This window comes from Protopterus annectens, chromosome 6.part0, assembly GCF_019279795.1.
Source record: "Protopterus annectens isolate FY-2018-M chromosome 6.part0, PAN1.0, whole genome shotgun sequence".
In the NCBI taxonomy this organism is placed as follows: domain Eukaryota; kingdom Metazoa; phylum Chordata; order Ceratodontiformes; family Protopteridae; genus Protopterus; species Protopterus annectens.
This window is the reverse complement of record NC_056737.1, coordinates 299020059-299040868: the sequence shown is the minus strand read 5'-3', so window position 1 is coordinate 299040868 and position 20810 is coordinate 299020059. Positions and strand designations below refer to the sequence as shown.

At 41.4% G+C, this 20810-nt stretch overlaps 1 protein-coding gene across 2 annotated transcripts in view; it reads right to left on the bottom strand.

Annotated features, from left to right (window-relative positions):
* SNW1 (SNW domain containing 1) overlaps positions 1–20810 on the bottom strand; it is a 1165034-nt gene that overhangs the window by 892873 nt on the left and 251351 nt on the right. For both annotated transcript variants that reach the window (XM_044074050.1, XM_044074049.1), the window contains exon 2: positions 17039–17192. In XM_044074050.1, coding sequence (XP_043929985.1) covers positions 17039–17176 — 138 coding nt within the window. In that variant the 5' untranslated portion in view covers positions 17177–17192. The remainder of the gene's footprint in view (positions 1–17038; positions 17193–20810) is intronic.

The window sequence follows — 20810 nt, the reverse complement described above, 5'->3', positions numbered from 1 at the left end:
TTGGCAACAGCATCGGCTTCAGCCTGTAGCACATACAAATGAATTAAAAGCAGCAGCAGCCCCTAACCATTCTGTCTGTGTAGACTAGTTTCCATGGCTGGATTTTAAAAGTTTTGGAATTTGCTGAAAAAAACAGCACAGGCTCTACACGGATGCTTTACAGCTTGTTGAGCAGCTCCACCATGCTGGGTTGGCTGATCAGCATGCAATTCAGCCGATTATGCTGTAATTAGCATACCACAGTGTTTACCTTGTTTGCCAGGGGTGCACACCTCTACAATGCGCTTATTCGTAGGTTCTTTTCCCAAATCTGTCTAGTATTCTACTTTCCCTGTCATTAGGCAAGGGATGTCTTGTTTGTTCTTTAAATATATCTTTTGCAAATTCAGTAGAGACAACAGAAGGATCAGCCTTCTAATTTTGTAGAGGTGCTTGCGAGATTCAAACACTCTGTAAAATTTGTCAGGTTTCCTAGAAGCAGGGGTAGAGCTAAGCTATCATCTAATACATCAGTACCAGAGGAACAGCCAGCCATCTGGGTGAGTGTAAGCTCAGAGGTTCCCTGTACTGGGTTCTGAGCCTGGAAGAACTGGTTACTTTCCCAGTTGAAAGTCTCCTTCATTCTATGTAGGGTAGTCCAGAAAGAAAGGTCTTCAGGGGGAGGTGGAAGAAAGGGTATCAGAGTCTTGAGTCTGGATAAGTGGCCAGAGTAAAACAATTCCTCCTCATCATCTGAGCTAGAAGAAACTTCCTCTTCTTGAAAAGCCATTTCCTTGTTCCTTTTACACAGGGAGACCTTAAAGGTGGAAGAATGAGAGGGCTCTCTAGATTTCATGAAAGCCATAACCTCCCATGCTATTTTAAGAAAGTCTTGGGTTTCGAATGAGAAGAAGTGGCCAGAGGCTTTGGTGAAGCAAAGAAAGAGATTTGCTTCGGTTTGGTTGTCCATTTTAAAGGGCGAACAGAGGATGCAGTTGCCCATGTGCAACTCTGGCTGTAGCTTCAATAGTTGGGGAAGACAAAGGAGTCTCCTTACAGAGCCACAGTGCTGACAATGGAAGTTTAGGCCTGCAGAGCAAACTCAGACCTAATCAACATAGGTATTCATAGGTAGGCCAGAATCCATAGCATCCTCTCGAGGGTTTGGGCCCAACAGTCGCTGGACCAGGGGGCTGCAAAGGCACCTTACATTGGTCAGTTGATTGAAGACCTTACAATGAAACTTTTCCAGTACTGTCAAGTTCCTTTGCCTCTTTGTCTTTATATTATTTTGGAATGGCGCTAGTGGATGACAGAGTCTGCCAACACCCTGATATAGCAGTGGACTGCAACACCACCAAGGAAGCCAAAGAAAAGGATTCCAGATTGGTAACAAGTACCTCAGATATACGAGAGTTTTCATACATAATTTAGCACAGTCAGGACAGTTAGTGGACATTGTGCGGAGATACCACACAGAACAGACAAAATAAGTGAAATTCTTTATGCAGGATTTGCTTCCAACACTTAAAGCAACTGTTGACATTTTTAAACATTAAATTAGAAAAGAAGTTTCCCCAGTGGGGTACTTATCTGACTGGAAGAAGGTGATTCTCCAGAAACAAGAAATGACCGACAGACTGTGAGTGTACTGAACACACGTGAAGCATATCGGGCTGCACAGCTAGAATATCACACCATTTGCCCTTCTTACAACCTGATGTCCAGACATCAGTTGGCTAGGGATGATGTAAAGAATCCGTAAATGCGACTGATCTCGTGCTTGTGCACAGCAACACTGACTACGAAGAAAGTACAGTTGTGTAAACGTACCATAAATGTAGATGTTCGAGTGTATTCACTGTTGCAGTCATTACATTTGGGTAATCTGCTGGCAGGTTGCCCTCAGTCGGCCTGAATTCCAAAGTCTTGGGTCCTGCGTCAGTTGCGGTCTCCTCTTCCATGACGTCAGGGGTATAAAACATGCAGCCGACACGATTTTCTTTAGTTTTTCTTATGTCAGGTGCCCCCAAAAAGGTAGCAAAAATATGTGTGTGTGCGCGTGTGTGTGTATATATATATACACACACACACACATATATATACATGCATCAATATAAACTTTACCTTCATCTACAAGCAAATACACCACATAGGTTGTAGAAGATAGAGAAGGAAAGATAAACTCCAGAATGCAAGGGGGATGGCGGGAGGGTACCGGGACTGCAACAGTGAATACACTCGAACATCTACATTTATGGTAAGTGCACACAACTGTACTATGTTCTTCATGTTTCACTGCTGCAGTCATTACATTTGGGTAGAATCCCAAAGCTATGGTTGGGTGGCTGGAGCTAAACAGCATTAGGTGTGACTATAAAGCCCTGCAGAACTGCAGTGGCAAAGCCTGCCCTGGACTTAGAGAAGAGAGGCAAATGATAACGCTTTGTAACTGTGTGACCAGAACTCCAAGTAGCAGCCTCTAGAATGCCTTAGGTTGGTACTCCTCTGAGAAAGGCTGCTGAAGTAGCTGCAGCTCTGGTGGAATGAGACCTAATGCCCTTGGGCACAGGTTTATCATGGTGTAAGTAGCAGAAACGAATGCAGTGGCTTATCCACTTTGAAATAGCCTTTCCTTCTGATCCTGCAGCATGTCACTAGTAATTGCTCAGTTTTTCTTAGAGCTTTAGTTATGCTCAAGTAGAATCATAGCTGTTTGTGTACATCCAAGGAATGCAGAATTCACTCCCCCTTGTTCTGCGGATTTGGATAAAAGGTTGGCAGATGAATAGTTTTGTTAAGAGCCACACTGGAAACCACCTTAGGCATAAATGTAGGATTTGTCCTCAGACACACCCTGTCTGGGTAAAATATGATAAAAGGATCTACAGCCATGAGGGCCTGTAGCTCTGAGACTCTTCTTGTTGAAGTAATTGCTAGTAACAGAGCTGTTTTCCATGATAAGAACTTTATATCAGCGGTAGCAGCTGGTTCAAATGGAGGCAGGGTGAGCATTTCCAACACATAGCTGAGGTCCCATGCAGGCACTGGTGATCTTCTAGGAGGCCTTAAATTTTTGGCTCCTCTAACATACTGCTTTAGTAAAGGATGAGAAAAGATTGGTGGCTCTGTATTGTAATGAGCCGAAATGGCAGAGGCATGGATTTAAATTGATGAGAAAGATAGGCCTTTGTCAAGCATCTCAGTCAAGTATTGTAATATCTGAGGAATATTTGGTTCTGCTGCATCACTTCCTTGTGCTTGATTCCAAGCACAGAATCTCTTCCATTTATCAGCATAAGATTTTCTAGTACTAGGCCTTCTGGCTTCCAAAATGACATCCATCACAGCTTTACAGAGAGATGTTGTTTGTATAACTACACGATCAGCCATGCTGCCGGGTTCAGTGTCGGGAGATGAATGTGCAGGATCTGATTGTTTTGCTGGGACAGTAGCTGAGGCCTTTGAGGTACGGTCCAAGCTGGGTATTGAGACAAGTTCCTTAGGATTGGGTACCAATATTGGCGGGGCCAGTCCGGGGCAATTAGTATCATTTTTGGTTTCTCTTGTCTGACTTTTAGGAGGACCTTGGGAAGAAGAGGCAGAGGAGGAAAGGCGTAAACTGATAGGTTTTTCCAACTGACGGATAGGGCGTCCACTTTCCATGCTTGTCTGTGATAAGTCCTTGTGCAGAATCTTTTCAATTGATAATTTTGAGGAGAGGCAAATAGATCTATGTCTGGGCTCCCCCATTTCTTTGTTATCATGCTGAAGACTTGTCGATCTAGTTTCCACTCGTGAGGATCCATAAGGTTTCTGCTTAAATCGTCTGCCAGAGTATTTTGCTTTCCTGGCAGGAATTGAGCTTGAAGATGTATTTGGTAAGTCAAAGCTGTGTCCCACAGTGCCATGGCTATTCTGCGAAGTGGGTATGAGTGTGTGCCCCCCAGCTTGTTTATATACCACATGACCGTGGTGTTGTCTGTCTTTATCAGTAGTTGTCCTGGATGAAGTAAGTCCTTGAAAGCTGTTAGGGCATTTTGAACAGCTAGCATCTCTTTCTGGTTGATATGCAGATGCATTTGTTTTGGGGTCCATATGCCCTGAATGCATCTTCCCGCCATGTGGGCCTCCCAGGCATAATCTGATGCGTCTGTTGTTAAGGTTTGGCTGGCAGGGGGTAGAGTGAAAGGCCTTCCCATGTTTTGGTGACATACCTTTGCCCACCATATAAACTCCTGTTGTAGGAAGGGAATGAGAGGAATCATTGTTTCCAGACTGTGACAATGTTGACTCCATAAACTTTTTAGGTACCATAGAAGTTTCCTCATATGCAGTCTTGCATATGGAATCATTAGGATGCAGGATACCATGAAACTCAAAGCCTGCAGAAATTGTCTTGCAGATAACTGGGTTGTTGTTGTCATCAGTTTGAAATAAGTAGTCAGTCGCCTTTGCTGGTCTGGTGTGAGGTAAGCCATCTAGGCAGTTGTATTCAAACTTGCACCCAGGAATGTTATCTTTTGAGAGGGTACCAGCTGTGATTTCTTTTCATTTATTGTGCACCAAAGGCATGTTAGAAGCCTTTTCACAAACGCCAGGTGTTGAAGAAGCATGTCCTTATTCTGTGCTTGAATGAGACAGTTGTCCAAGTAAGGATATATTTGAATACTTGTTTGTCTGCAAAATGCAATTACTGGTGCCAGGCACTTTGTAAAGACCCTGGGCGCAGTAGATGAGCCAAAGGGAAGTGCAGAGAATTGGTAATGCATTAAGCCAGCCTTGAATCTGAGGTATCTTCTGCATGATTGTCTTACTGGGACATGCAGGTATGCCTCTTTTAGGTCTAATGTCACCAGCCAAGCATTCTTGCCCAGCATGGGCAGAAGCTGCTGTCAGCATTTTGAATTTTGGAATGTCCAGGTATGTGTTCAAAATCGATAAATCCAGTATTGGCTGCCAGGCCTTGTCCTTTCTGGGTACCAAGAACAGTCTTGAGTAAAAACCTTGTCCTATTTCCTGTTCTGGTACGGGCTGAATGGCCCCCATATCCATGAGGGACATAACCTGTTTCTGTGCCTCTGCCCATTGATTTTTTGGCAGATCTGGCCAACCGTTTGCCATTGGCAGAGTATGGAAATGGAATCTGTATCCCTGTGATTCTATGTTTAGCACCCACTTGTCCTGGGTTATTAACTGCCAGTTCTGAGCAAAAAGTGCTAATTTTCCCCCTAAGGGTGCTGTCAAAGTAGGCAGAGGGAAGTAATTGGGACTGTTTTCTGTAGGCTTGCACTTTATCTCCTCCAGATTTGGAGGTAAAAGCGCCCCATTGCTTTGACCTGTATGAATCTTGCGCCTGGTATCTGGAACCCTTAGGGTGTCTGGATTTGCCCTTTTGAGCTCTGTCTGACACAGGAAAGGACCAATTTTTTGTAGGCCAGTGTCTACTGAATCTTGGTGGCTGCACTTGTAAGAAGTCTTTTACAGTTTGCATAGACTTAGCTTTGTCTTCCATTTTCTTTAAAACCTCTTCTGCATTAATACCAAACAGACAATCATGCTGTAAAGGTGCATCTAGCAATTTAGCTTTAACATGATTAGGCAAATGTTGTTCCTTTAGCCAGGCATGCCTCCTAATCACAGATCCAGTAACTGCGGCCCTGCAGGAGGCCTCCAAGGAATCAAAACCACACTGCAATGTATGCTTTCCAACCTGTTCAGCTGCATGCAATAATTCCTGCAATTCTTTATTTTCTGCACATTCAGAAATCAACATCATTTTCTGTTTCAGCAATCCCATAACATGTTGTTGATGCTTGAGCATATGAAACTGACAGTTTAAGGCCCTAATTGTCAAGGTTGCAGATGTATAAAAAACATTTGTTCCCCATCTATCCAGTGCCCCCGAATCTCTGTCAGAGGGGGTAGGATTTTTTGCTGTTGAGGCCTTAACTCCCTTTGGACCCTGTGAAATAGTTTCAGGATCAGCAGCAGGATTTCTAAATAAAAATTTATGTGAGTCAGGGACCCTGTAATACCTGTCAGGCTTGCTGGGAGCCAGAGGTAAGGACTCAGGGGTCAAGCTTGACTCTGAAAACACATCATCCACAATGTCTAAAACAGGGGGGTATGGCTAAAGGCCTGTGCTAAGGGAGAAGAAGGAAATCCCTGAGCCTCTTTTTTGATTCTGAGAAATCTTGACTTTCCCAGTGAAAATGCTCCCTTAAAGTATGCAAGATTTCTCCAAATGAATAATCCTCAGGAAGTGATGCAGATGGTACAGACTCCTCTGCATCAGAATCCTCATAGGGAGGTATAGATAATTCCCGATCAGAAGAGGAATCAGAAGAAATAGAAACCTGATCTGAAGATTCATAATCAGCGTCTTGCCTAGGCCTCTTATCTGCAGGGGGATGGGTACCCCTGATCAAGGTAATAAGGTCTTCAGCCATTTTGATCATCTGATTTTTAGGCATAGAGGCCTGTGCACATGGCTCATGAGTCATTTTTTTAGTTTTAGAAGTTGCTTTTGTCTTTGGTTTTGCAGCTGTCGTCGGTTTGATATACAAATGTTGAGGCCTGAAAACACCCTCAGAAGCCAGTGCCTACTCAGCGGCTCTGGACCCATCCAAGGAAGATACATCCGTGGGTCCAATACTTTGAGTATCTCTCGGCATGCCGGACTCCACATGGGTGTCGGGTAGGGGCCTGCGACTCGAAAGTAGCGGGTATCAGGGGCTGCGAAAGCGCCTCACTGAGTACTGGCGAACCGGTGTCTGGCTTAGGAGAAGCTTCGTCGTTGGTTTTGGATCTCGACTGTCTCTCTCTGTCCTTTTCTTTGCGTTTTTTATGTACTCCGTTGGTTGGATTGCTATCTGACGACATTCTGGGTAGTTAAATCCGTTTCCAAAATACTTTGAGGCAAAAATATACAAACGCTTAATAGTGCATTGGTTAAATCTTGCACAAAATCGACAGCCAGGCACGTTGTGATCAGGGCCTAGGCAAGGAATACAGTATAAATGGAAATCCTTATGAGGTATTTGCTTCCCACAAGTGATACAATTATTAACTTTTTCTGACATCGGTATGGAGCAAGAAAAAAGTTTCCCCAACGGGGTACTTAGCTTTAGTGAAGACTTCGGTTCTGAAACTCAAACTCGAATATTTCAGGAGTCGGCAGATGGGCACTTGAGAAATGCTTCTGCTTCGGGCACTGCGTGGCAAGAAAGACAAAAGAAAATGGCGTCGGCTGCATGTTTTATACCTCCGACGACCTGACGTCATGGAAGAGGAGACGGCAACCGATGCAGGACCCAAGACTTTGGAATTCAGGCCAACTGAGGGCAACCTGCCAGCAGATTGCCGAAATGTAATGACTGCAACAGTGAAACACGAAGAACATCATTCTGAGATACTCTGGCTGAAGTCTGAGAAAGAGTAAAGAAACTCAGTAATATCTCCATATAAAAATACACTTTCTCCTGTGTGAAAAATGCCTTTTGCTGCACAAACACAATCCCATGTGATAGGTTCAAAGAGGATTCTGAACATTTATGTGGAACCCAATATTGGTCAGAAGAAATGAAACCAATATTTATAACTCTTGACACCTGGGAAAAGACAAGTTGCCTAAATAAGGAATTATGTGTGAATGCCATTCGGTCAGCAATGAGCCACGACTACAGTAAGATACTTTGGTTATATACTGTGCGCCAAGGGTGTTTACAAATGGTAATGCAAAGAACTGATGATGTGCCCCAGACACACAAAATCTGGGAAATCTTCTGAAGCCTTGGGCCATGGAAATGTGCTATTATGCATATTTAACACCTAATGCTACAATAAAACTTTCATGGAGATTGGGGAATGAGAGGCAGAGTCTGAATGGGCAACATCTTGAATTTTGTACATTTTACATAAAGATTTAGGAAGGAAAGATCCAGAATTGGTCTCCAAGAAGACACTTTCTTTGGTACTAGAAACATTCTGGAATAGAAGCCCTTCCCATTTTGATTCAATAACACTGGTTCTAGGATTCCTAGGGTGATTAAGTGCTTAAGAACTGGAGACAAAAATGTTTGGCTTGGACAATGAGGAGGAACTCCCCTGAAAGAAGTCACTTGTATCCAGTGCCAGCTGGATCCCTCCTGAACTTCTTTTAACACCCAAGGGTCTGCTGCCAAAGGGGATGTAAAGAACCAGTTGCTGGAACAGATTTTGACAGAGTAAGAGAGGTTGGGAAAAAGAACACTGGTACACTCATTCTGAGGTTGTAGGCTGTCCCTTTTTTTTGGAAAGGATCCTTGCTTCTTCTTGTTCCCCTCCCACCATCTCTATTTCCCTGTTTGGTTCGAGAAGGCAGAGATTGTTTGTTTTGCTTCTTAGATGTGAAAGAAGATAAGTGGATATGGGAAATTTCTAAAAGGGGGATATATGAAAAATCTTGGAAATGCCCTGAATTAATTTCTCTCTCTCATCAAATTGTTTGAGGACCTGAGAAGCAGAAAGGCGAAATAAAACGGCCTTTATCTAAAGCCAAATTCAAAATTTCAAGTTTTGCCTCATTAAAAAACTTCTGATTATGTATCCATAATGCCTCAAAACTGTACTAGAATCACTGCTCATAGACCCAGTATCTGCAGAATCACACACACTTGTTAAGGCATGTTTAGATACTGGACAAATGCCAAAATCAATAGAAATGAGAAAGGCACTATCTTCGGGGAGAAGTATTGTCGCTTAGTCTCTCAAACTACCTGTACAAAAAAACCCCCCCACAAACATCCACATATGGATCTAATATTTAAGAATTCCATATCCCAAAGTGGAAGGAAAAATGTAGCTGTTTAATACCTTCTGTTCCTTGTCCTCACAGGAAGGGGTTGGAGAACACTAAGAGCCTGTTCCATTCGGACAAAAATCTGGTAAAGGCTGCAGGGTCAGACCCAAGGTGAGAAAATAAATGCTTGTTAGTTTGAGAAACTTTATAAAGCCTATCTGCTTTTTATTTCTGGAAGGGGGGTGATGGATGTAAATCAGTTTTGTTAACAGGCAGCATTAAATACATCCTCCAAATCTGGTACTAGTGGAGTAATAGGCATAGAATGAAGCATATCCATTTGTAACAAATAATACCTCCTCAGTTCAGGTTAACATCCATTTATTCCCACAGAAACACCTCATGCATCCTGTCTCTAGTCTGAGGAAATAGAAACATTCTTCCAAAGGAGGTTCTGAGAAAGTACAGTTGTGTACACTTACCATAAATGTAGATGTTGAGTGTATTCACTGTTGCAGTCATCACACTTAGTTTATCTGCCTGTAGGTAGCCCTCAGTCAGCCCAAATACCAGAGTCTTGGGATTTCTGCGTCGGATGCTTCCATGACGTCAGGTCATCAAGGGTTTAAAACATGCAGCCGACGTTATTACATCAGTTTTTCTTGCCCCAGATGTCAGTAGCCCCCAAAATAGAAAGCAATTACATGGTGTGGAACACTTCCAGTAAAAAGTAAATACCATTGCCATAAGATATGGTCAAAAAAGAGGATAGGTAGAAAGTACAGAAAAGTCAGGGGGCTGGAGGGAGGGTAAAGTACAGTTGTGTACCTACCATAAATGTAGATGTTTAAGTGTATTCACTGTTGCAGTCATTACAATTGGGTTATCCTGCTGGCAGGCTACCCGCAGTCGGCCTGAGTTCCAAAGTCTAGGTCCGGGGTCGGTTGCCGTCGCCTCCTCCCAGACGTCAGTGTGCCAGGGGTATAAAAGATGCAGCCGATGCCATTTTCTTCAGTTTTTCTTGCCCCAGATGTCAGGTGCCCCTAAAATGGTAGGCTAAATTATGCCAATAAGCATGCATACACAAAAAACAACTTTTCCTGCATCTACAAGCAAATACACCACATAGGTTGTATAGAATAGAGATGTACAGATAAGTCACAGCAAGGAAAAGGGGGATGGTGGGAGGGTAACCTGGACTGCAACAGTGAATACAATCTAACATCTACATTTATGGTAGGTACACAACTGTACTATGTTCATCGTGTTTCACTGTTGCAGTTATTACAATTGGGTTGAATTCCAAAGCTAAGGTAGGGAGGCTGGTGTAAATAGGATTAGGAGAGGCTATCAGGCCCTGCAGAACTGCAGTGGCAAAGCCTGCCCTGGATTTAAAGTAGACAGGTAAGTGATAGTGCTTTGTAAAAGTATGCAGTGAACTCCAAGTTGCAGCCTCTAAGAGGTCTTTGGTTGTTACTCTGAGGAAGGCTGCTGCTCTGGTTGAATGTGGCCTAATGCCCTTAGGCACTGATTTGCCATGCTGTGAATAGCAGAAACGAATGCAGTGGCCTATCCACTTTGAAATAGTCTGCTTTGAGATGGGCTTTCCTTGTGATCCTGTAGCATATGCCACTAAAAGTTGTTCAGTCTTTCTGAAAGCTTTGGTTCTGTCCAAGTAGAAGCGTAGCTGCCTGTGAATGTCCAAAGAATGCAGAAGTCTCTCACCCTTATTCTGTGGGTTTGCTTTTCTTTTTCTTTGCGCTTTTTATAAACTCCGGTAGTCGAATGTTCCGACGGCATTATATAATTGAATCTTCTGCCAAGGTAATGAAATGCAAAATCGTTCCGACGCTCAATAGTGCGTTGGTTAAATCTAGCACAAAACAAACAACTAGCAACGTTGTGGTCAGGGCCTAGGCAAGGAATACATTAAGAATGAAAATCTTTATGAGGTATTTGCTTCCCACAAGAAATACAATTATTAACTTTTTCTGACATCAGTCTGGAGCAAGGAAAAAGTTTCCCCAATGGGGTACTTAGCTTTAATGAAGACTTCAGATCTGAAATTTGAATTTGAAAATCTCAGGAGTTGGCCGACTGGCACTTGCGAACTGCTTTTGCTTCGGGCACCTCGCAGCAAGAAAAACTGAAGAAAATGGTATCGGCTGCATCTTTTATACCCCTGGCGCACCGACGTCAGGGAGGAGGAGACAGCAACCAACGCTGGACCTAGACTTTGGAACTCGGGCCGACTGCGGGTAGCCTGCCAGCAGGATGACACAACTGTAATGACTGCAACAGTGAAACACGATGAACATAGTCGTGGTCTGGGCTAAACAGGTGATGCAGTAAGAATGAAAATCTCTGTGAGTCATTTGCTTTCCTCAGGCAAGACAATTGTTAACTTTTTCTGACATAGGTTAGAGCAACAAAAAAGGATCCCCAACGGGGTACTTGGCTTTAGAAGACTTCAGGCTTGAAACTCGAAAAACTAAAATTTCAGGTAGCGGCCGACTGGCACTTGCGAACTGCTTCGGCTTCGGGCTCCCGCACAGCAAGAAAAGCTGATGTAATGGTGTCGGCTGCATGTTTTATACCCCTGACGTCATGGAAGAGGCGACAGCATCCGACGCAGAAATCCCAAGCCTCTGGTATTTGAGCTGACTGAGGGCTACCTGCAGGCAGATAATCCAAGTGTGATGACTGCAACAGTGAAACACGAAGAACATCCAAATTTCTCTGAATTTGAGATTTGGGCTCGAGTATCTGCAAGCAACAGCATTCCTATCCCAGTCTATGTCAGAATCATCTGACGTGTCTTCCTCAGAAATGCTTCCACTGACGGAATTCTGAGTGCAAACACTAACTTGTAATTCGCCAAGATAAGAAAACAGTCTATTCTAATAGATTCCATATCTTCTGATGAGTAATGTTTAACCTTATGTTTTTTCTTTACAGGGATCCCTGATGATAAACTAGGAAAAAGTAATTCTCTCTCACCAAAAGGTCTCTTCCCCCATTAAGAGCTATATTTTTCTGACCAAATTGAGCAGCCCCCACCACTCCAACCCCAGTGCATCTCCATGTCCCAGTAAAGATGGTCCTCCCATGCCCAGACAAGACACTGGAACAGTCTAATAAGTTTGCGGTGGATGAGAGGACTATACCAGAGGAAGCCAGAGAGTTGAGTGAGTAGAACTACTGCTGGCCACTGCAGAGAGTTACCCACCATCATCAGTGGCAAAGATTGAACTTGCACAATTAGCAAGGGCTTTTTGGTAAGTTCTTTTTTCTTTCTAGGAACTACAGAAACTGGACCAGCTGGTATCTATGCTGTGACTAAGGACCAGCTGGTATCTATGCTGTGACTAAGGAGGATGTTTCATGTGCGATACGAATTGCCAAAACAAGTCAGTTAGAAGGTAAGTTGTCAAGACAGTTTCCACAAGTAACACACTTACTGCAATGCATAAGCAGTACACCAACTTCCTGTCAAAAAAATACAAAGAAAATTCAGAAAAAAATAGCAGCTAACTTGTCACAGTGTGAAAACAAGCACTAAATAAACTGTCTTTTTACCTGCTCAACTGAAACACCTCCCCATACTAAACTTTCACTTAAAAAAATAAAAAAAGTTTACACAAGCAATACATTTTACCATAACATTAGACAATGCTAAAAATAACAGTCCTGGATAGGAAACTTATAATATATGAAAAATACCAAGTTTCTTAAAGGGACAGTCCTGTTAAAAAGAAAAATAAATAAAAGCCTAAAAGGCTTTTGCAGCAGTGGGAATTACGAATACTTTTTGGTATATTTCTACTTTGTTTGGAGGAAGAAAAAAATCTTCCCAGGGGAGAATCTAACAGGCATCCCAGGAAAACAATTATGTGAGAAGGGATGAGAGATTTCTGTGCATTCACTTAAAAAAAAACTAAAACGAGTAGGAGATTTTGTACCTTGCCAAGGATGCTAGACAACTGGAAAAAGTCTGCAAAAAAGACAATTCTCCTAATATGGAAAAATGAATGCCTTTGATGACTTTGCCGCTGCAATAAGCAATTACTGGATCCAAACACTTTGTACAACACCCTTGGATCTGTAAGTAGTCCAAAGGGTAGACAGAGAACTGATACTGTATGCCAGATACAGATATCCTTAAGGAACACCTGAAAAGTCTGACAATAGGATGTGATGGTAGTCATCTTTTAAGTCTATCTTTAGTATGAAAGCTAGTAAAGGGACACGTGATAATAGTCAGAAGGGATAACATTTTAAACATTGGGACCTTGAAGAAAGACTGAGAAAGGAGAGGTTTAGTACAGGCCGTGAAGACTCCTCTTTCTTTGGTATCAGAAAATGCTTGGAAAAATAAAATCCTGGTTCTACAACTACTTGAGGTAGCATTTGTTCCAGAACTACAGAAAGCAGATATTTGATTTACAGGGCACGGCGTAATCCCCTGGAAGTGAGGGAGAGGGAGGGATTCCCACTGCCTAATGTACCCCTGCTGAATGAATTTCAAAACCCATTTATCTGAAGCAATCTAGTGCCAAAAAGGAAAATGCAGACTCGGATGGAGGGAAGATCCAAATAGTTAAACTGCCATTTTGGACTGTCCTTGATTTTGAGAGATTTCCGCTTTCTTTTTGCAGCCTCCCAGCTACTGTGTTTTAAAAATCATGTTTGCTGGCATCTCACCACTTCAACTGCTTTTTGAAAAAGGGAAATAAGGCAGAAGGAAAATTTCTATTTGCCTTAAAAGGAAGGCTGGAAGACTTGGGTCAACCCTTGAATCAACTTTTCCCTTTCACCAAACCTCTTAAAGCCTCTCAGTTGCAGAAAAGCCACACAAGACATCCTTGCAGAGAGGAAAATGTAATATCTTCAGTGAGATTTTGAGAACATAACCAAGCTATTGACCCAGATGCAACAGCAGCCCTAGAGAATCAGTATCAGCAGCGTTATAAGAACACTTTCAAGCATGTATTTATCTTTGTTTAAGAGGAAGGTCAGACTTGGATAAAAACCTTGTTTAGTAGAGGCCCATTTTTAATATACACATATATATATATTCAATAACTGAAAATGAACTGAAAAGCAAATTTGAGAAAAAATATACATATTTTACAAGGAATAAAATCATACTGTAAAGATCTTTACAGAGATTTAAGGTTTGGTATACAAAGACTGAAAAAATAATTATGAGGAGTTGGAGTGTTTTGCACAGTCTAGGATTTACAGAGACAGGATTACAGTAAAGTTTACATTTGGCAAATTGTTGCATGTGCACATACTCTAAAGAAGTTCTGTCAGGCTGTACGGTATTATGATAAGTTGGAAAGAATTAGATGAAGGAATGAGTTAGAGATTCTGTTTGTTAAAAAGTTCAGAGAAATGTCTGTTGGAGGGCTAAGAAAATTATAATGGCTGTATCTTTAGATGGGAAAGTAAGTATTACAGAGAAGTGCAGTACAGCAGTGGAAAGCTGAGCAAGTGTAGCTTATAGGAAGAGTGAGAAGTATACAAAGGAGGAGAAATGAGTAGTAGTGGAGAAATGAAAGATTATGTGACATGCTTAATCACAAGAAACATTAACAAAGAAGACAATCAAAGAATTTTTCACTTCAGAACAGGGAAGGATGCCAGTAACGTTCTCATGTTCTGAAAAAACAGATGTAAAAACTTGAACACGTGAGGCCTAGCAGTTAAGATTCTGAATGTTACAGTAGCAGAAGAACAAACCTTTTCTTACAAATTTGTCAAAAGCTTTCCAATCTTTGTCAATGGAAATGGTATCATTAGCTATGTGTCTAGCAAAAGCATTTCTGCATAAGGAAATTAACGTTGGATTTGCTTTGGAGTTGAAAACAAGTATTTGTGATTTTGAGGTACCTTATAATCTCAGACATCCTACATGCATGAGGTTGAAGGTTAAGTAAAATACAAGTTGTCTGGAAAACATTCTCCAAAGGAGATAAAACAGGAGGGACATCTGCAAGTTGAGGAATATTCAGCTTTAACAATTCAAAATACATTTGCTGAGCAATAGGAATATATTTCTGTTCCCAATGAAAAAAAAAGTTCACATTTTAGAAAAGGTTTCTGGGGGGGGGGGGGTGATCTTATGGGAAGAACTCTGAATCAGTCTTTCCTCAGAATCAGTCTTTGGCTTGTAAAGAGAGCCCTGAAACACAAAATTTTTACTCTAAACCCTACTCTTATGACTGAAGATAAGTGTTGGAGAGAGGGGGGACTCAGAAGAGTAAACAGACATAGTGAAAGCAGAAATCATTTCCAAAGTAAATCCCAGTAAGTCTTTCCTAAACACAGAAAAAAACATGTTTTTTTTTACTTTTTTATTCTCTTTTCCTAGGAAAATCCATGGAAAAAGACTGAACCAAAGCAGATAAACTCTCATGGAAGGCCAAGCTCCTTTACATCCATCCCTTCCCTCCAACACCAAGAGGGCAACCCCACAGCTGCAGTGGATGAGTCTGTCCCCCAGTTTTTAGTGGTCATAGATGGTACACCAGGGAGAACTGGGAAAAATGATCAGCATTCCGAAAAATAAGTCCTACCACAGCAGAATAGCCCATCAGCATCTGAGGCAAAGAAGGAGCAAGCCAGAGAGACATGCAAAGACTCCCTGACAGCTTTCTTTTTCTGGACGGGTATTGGGAATGGAGGTAACCGAGAAAACTGGTATCTGCTCCATATGTCCAACCACGAAAAAAGCCTGTAAGTCTGGAAGCAGAGCCCAAAGGAGGCAGTAAATCTCAAGCCATTCCAAAAACAGGCTTTGAGGTGTGTGTATATATTTGTATATATATATATATATATATATATATATATATTTATATATATACATATATATATATATATATATATATATATATATATATATATATATTTATTTATATATATATTTATATATATACATGCACACACACACACATACACATTATATATTATAAATAAATATACACACACACGCGTACATATATGTATATACGTATACATATATACAAACATTGAAAGTCCCCAAAAGCACCAAATCCTGCCCCCAACACACAAATACTAACTGTGAAAAAGTAAATAGCTCACTCAAGCATTCACTGAGGTAAAATCCCCCTGTCACAGTGAAACAAACAAACAAAAGTAAGTTTCCTAGCTTAAACGTACAACTTTCAAAGGAAAAAAAAAACAAGTTTTCCTCAGAAAAACAAATTAGTGGAAGGTTTTCCCTACCAGGGAGCTTTTCTGACCAGGCTTAAAGGATTATTAGCCTACAGTCAAGTTCCATGGTTCCAGCAGAAGGAACATACTTCAGTGGCAAAAAAGCTTGGAGGCTTTTGGCACACTGCCTTTCACACAGAACTCTGTTCAAGCTTCTGGCAGTTAGAACATGTGGAATGTGTCCTTAAGCATTGAAAAGCTGGCCAGATGGTCACATCTTTGGCAGGATATAACCCAAGCAGCTTAGGTAACTTCGACAGTGATCTAATATTGAACATAGCAGAACAGCAATATGCAAAGGGAGAGCAATACAAGCTTGCTTAAAACAAATGTCACTTTCACTCTACAGAATCATTTAGCAAAAAACTCACCTAATTCACTCTATGTACTTCTAGAGAAAAGAAACAAAAGCAACACAATCTGAAGATGCAAGGTGAACAGCTCAAAGGATATGCAATATTTCAAGAGTGATGGAAGAATGAGAGAGTCTCCCTGAAATAACAGCATAGTTCTAATCTATAAATCAAGAATGCATGGGATATACAAAATGGAATTCTTATGAAAGCATGCTTAAAAATACTAAGACATTTAAGTAAAATGACTATCATATAAACAGACAAATGAGCAGATAAGGTGGCCCAAGTGATTATTCACTGTAGTCAGGCTACATTTCTAAACAACAGACAATGGTCTAAGTAATGGCAGAATATGACATATTTAGACCTATGTCTGAAAATAAATTTTGCTGTGGTCAGACTTGGTTCTTTGGACCAGTCATAATTTTACCTGGTCCTCCCAGGAAACGGAGGGACAAAAAAAGTCTACTAGAACAGACAATGGAGTATTCAAATAATCACGACTATGTTTTAAGCAGTATCTAAATTTATTCTGCAACATGATCTGCTGATGCAATTCAAGCACCTATTGAAGTGACAATTAATGCAATACATCATAGCCTGATAATACCAAGCCATAAGTTCGATAATGCAGAACTTGCAAAGTTAATGAGAAGAAAAAACTTCCAGATAAATATACCTCTAATGTTCGAGGTACCCAAGTCTTCCTGAAGCCATATGGAGGAGGCTCTCTTCGGGAAGAGACAAGTGCTGTTTGATTAGATCGTTGAGTTCGAACAATCTCCTCTGCCTCTAGCTGGTCCTGGGACAGCTGCATAGGAAGCGGTAAGAAACTGCAAATTAAGCAAAAAGGGTAGCTTTTTAGAAAATGTTATGGAAGAGGTAAGCTCTCAAGTTCTTCTGCATTTCATCTTTTCAAAACAGTACACAAAATACAGATTTTTCAGCTATTAAACCCATAAGGTACACAGTAACCTAACCTGAAGACCACTTTATTGGCTTTAGATGACTTTTATATCTTTGGAAAGTTTTGACACAAGTTTTTAGAATTTTGTGCTCAAACTTTCCAAATAAATGTGAGCCATGGTTAAAAGGTAACAAATGCAACATTCAACTACAAAAATGCAAAAGCATAAGGTGTAGTATTTTGCATACTCGCTAGGTACACTCACACCAGTCACATCCTTCAGAAGTTAAAAATGCACACCATTTACCCTTTTGAAAACAGTGGGTAATTACCTCTCCGAACACAGATACCAAACCCTTTCTAAAAAAACTGCTCAATGAAAAAGGACTTCCTAAGAGCAGATACAAAATGATCGAATAAACAGCATGTTGTCCACATGGGCCCCCAGGTCCCTTACTACTAGGTTAATTTTCAGGGGAGTGCTGTTAACGTGGTAGCTGTTAGATCATATTTGTTGAAAGATACAATTACATACTTTTTTTCCCATTTAGTTCTAGGTCATGATTTTGACATTTGTTTGTGCAAGCCTCTTCTTTAAGGTCTTTGTGTCTTCTGGCAAGTTCATGATCGAAGTTCATGATCGCTCCTAGTTTACTCATCTGCAGATTAGGTCAGCCATAAGCCCTTTACATTTGCTTTGACTTCTGAGAAGCAGATGCCAAGAGGTGTGGCCCAAGATCAGACTCCTGAGGCACACTGCTACTGACCAGTCTTTTAGAAGATGTGGATCCTAATTTCCTGGGTTTATTTGTGAGCCAGTTTGCTATTCAACAAGTTACAGCAGGATTTACATTTAGCCAGGTAAGTTAATCAACCACACCAGAGTGTGGAAGGTATTGAATACTTTTGCAAAGTCCAAGTAACCAGTGTATACATATCTACCCTCCTGCATACCCTCTGTAACCTTCTCAAAGTCATCAACAGGGTTCAATAACAGGATCTGCCTTTCACAAAGACAAACTGGCTCAGTTCAAAAGTTTGCAGGTTGTCTATGTCGCAATTAAGTCGATAATGACCATTTCCATAGTCTTGCAGATAATGCTGGTCAGTTTTTGGGTCAGTAGATACCCTGCCCTTACACAAGGGTATGACTGTTGTAGTTCTCCATTTGTCCAGTATAAACCTTGTTTGTAGGACGACACTGAAAAGCCTCTGCAGGGGATTTGACAGGTTGTGTTTTAGGCCAAGAGGCTGACTAAGTTGTCTAGTGTTCTTATTCATGGATAGGGCTTTGAGGACCTGCTCTTGGGAGACTGGTGTGGGGGGGGGATTGCATCTTTACTGGTTTTTGACAACTCCAGAGCACAAAAATGTTTGGCACAACGACTTGGGCAACAGAAAGAAATAAAGGGAGGCTTTCAAACTCAGGGAGTCTGTAACAAGAAAAATAACCAGAGACCCAGTAGAGGTATTACAGATATTATAGAAATTTTATGAAAAGTTTTATAAAGCAGTGGAATGTGGAAATCAAGGAAGAGCACAAATGGAAATATTTATGAAAGACTTAAGTAAGCCAAGTTTAGAAGTAGACCAGGTTCAACAATAAACAGTCAAGATGTGAGGAGATAAAAACAGTGACAACAATGAATCTGCAAGAAAGTCTCCAAGAATAGATGAGATTCCTGTGGAAGTTTGAAAGCTAGGAGGGAAGAAGGTGAATCAATCTGCAAGAAAATCTCCAAGAATAGATACGAATCCTGTGGAAGTTTGGAAGCTAGGAGGGAAAAAAATGACAAAAATCTGAAAGGTTTTGTTTAACAGTATTTTAAAAGGAGGAGATGCACCACAATCCTGGAAGAAAGTTATTGAGGCTGCAATACCTAAAGTCGATAAAGACCCTTTATTTATTCACAGGGCTTAACTGTGTAGACGTCTTTCATCCTGCTGGTATAAAAGCAAACATGGTTATCTGTGTCTCCTACATAAGCAAACCTCTCCAGTTTAAAATCCTCTATAGGAAACACTTTGCATAGTCTCCCATTGTTCACAGTTGCTTGAACAGCTGCCAGTTTGTGCAGGGGGCAGCACCACTGCAGGTCACCTATTATTAACTAATAATATACTACTAAAAACTCTCACTTTGACCTTTAAGTGACTCTGCCTACTCCTACCCATCTACTAAGGATCTAGTATAATGAATAGGCACTTCCATGCCATCTCTGTTTCTGGCCTGGTCGATATGGGCATCCTGAGGCAGTGTAGTAACTGCCTCATGTTCACTGGCAACCATTTAATTTTAGAACAGAATGTGTGGGAGATGTAGATACACAATGTAATTGGAGGCAAAGCTCACACACACACATGAAAAATGCAAACCAAGCTGTTGGTGTTACACCCAAAACACTCACTACCAACAATAATTAACACACAAACCCACATATGTGGAGGGATTCGCTTGTAATCTACCTAAACCTCTAAGACTTCCCAAAAGCATCTCTTAATGGCCCTGCGCACACACAAAAAAGACAGCACCTCACACAACACATGACTGAAAATCATAGTAACCCCTGCTTCCAAACCCATAAGGCAGCACACTGCACAGCAAAGCATTCTAGTTATTGGGGATTCCATTGTAAGATATACTGATGACCCCCTTACCAGCCTAAACAAGGAGAAGATCACAGTGAGCTGTCTGTCTGGAGCCAGGATCCACCAGATGACACATGCACTTAGGTCTTTAATCCACAAGTACCAATATGACATGGTCATAGTCTGTGTGGGCATAAACATCATAAGACATACCTCACTGGACTATATGGCAAGACACATAATGGAGCTCTAGGAATACATGTCCCAAGCAGATATGAATCTAGCCTCAAGTAGCATCCTACCTTCACCAATGATGACGTCACAGTACCAGCAAGGCAGATATGAATCTAGCCTCAAGTAGCATCCTACCTTCACCAATGATGATGTCACAGTACCAGCAAAAAAATGACTGACTTCAACAATTGGCTTAGTTTCTGATGTCACAACAAGGGGATCCAAAATCTGTCAGCCTGGGGAAGACATGATCGACATACCACAAAGCTTTGTCAAAGATGGTTTGCACTTGTTACCACTTGGCTTCCTGATACTGGCAAAAATGTATCTATCCCCCACAGTGCCTTCTTTAAGTCGAGGCAAGTTGTTAAACCCTCCAACATAACAAAACTCACTCACGACTACCTAAAGGTACTGATGCTCGATGCTAGGAGTTTAAATAAAAAAAAAAACTGCACTCGCCTGGAAACACTCCTTACCTTGGAGAACAGACACGTGCTGTCACAGAACATGGTTCAGAACCACAGAAAGCATCCCAGCTATCAAAAGCTACAATGCCTTTCATAAATTTCAGTCCTCCACAGCTCAGGATAAAACAAAGGGAGGAGGTGTCTCAGTGTTCACAACGGACAAGTACACTGCTAGACTGGTTCAACAGCATGACTTACTTGAACTGCTCCATGCCGATCTAACCATTAGTGCAACTCCCTATTACATCTTT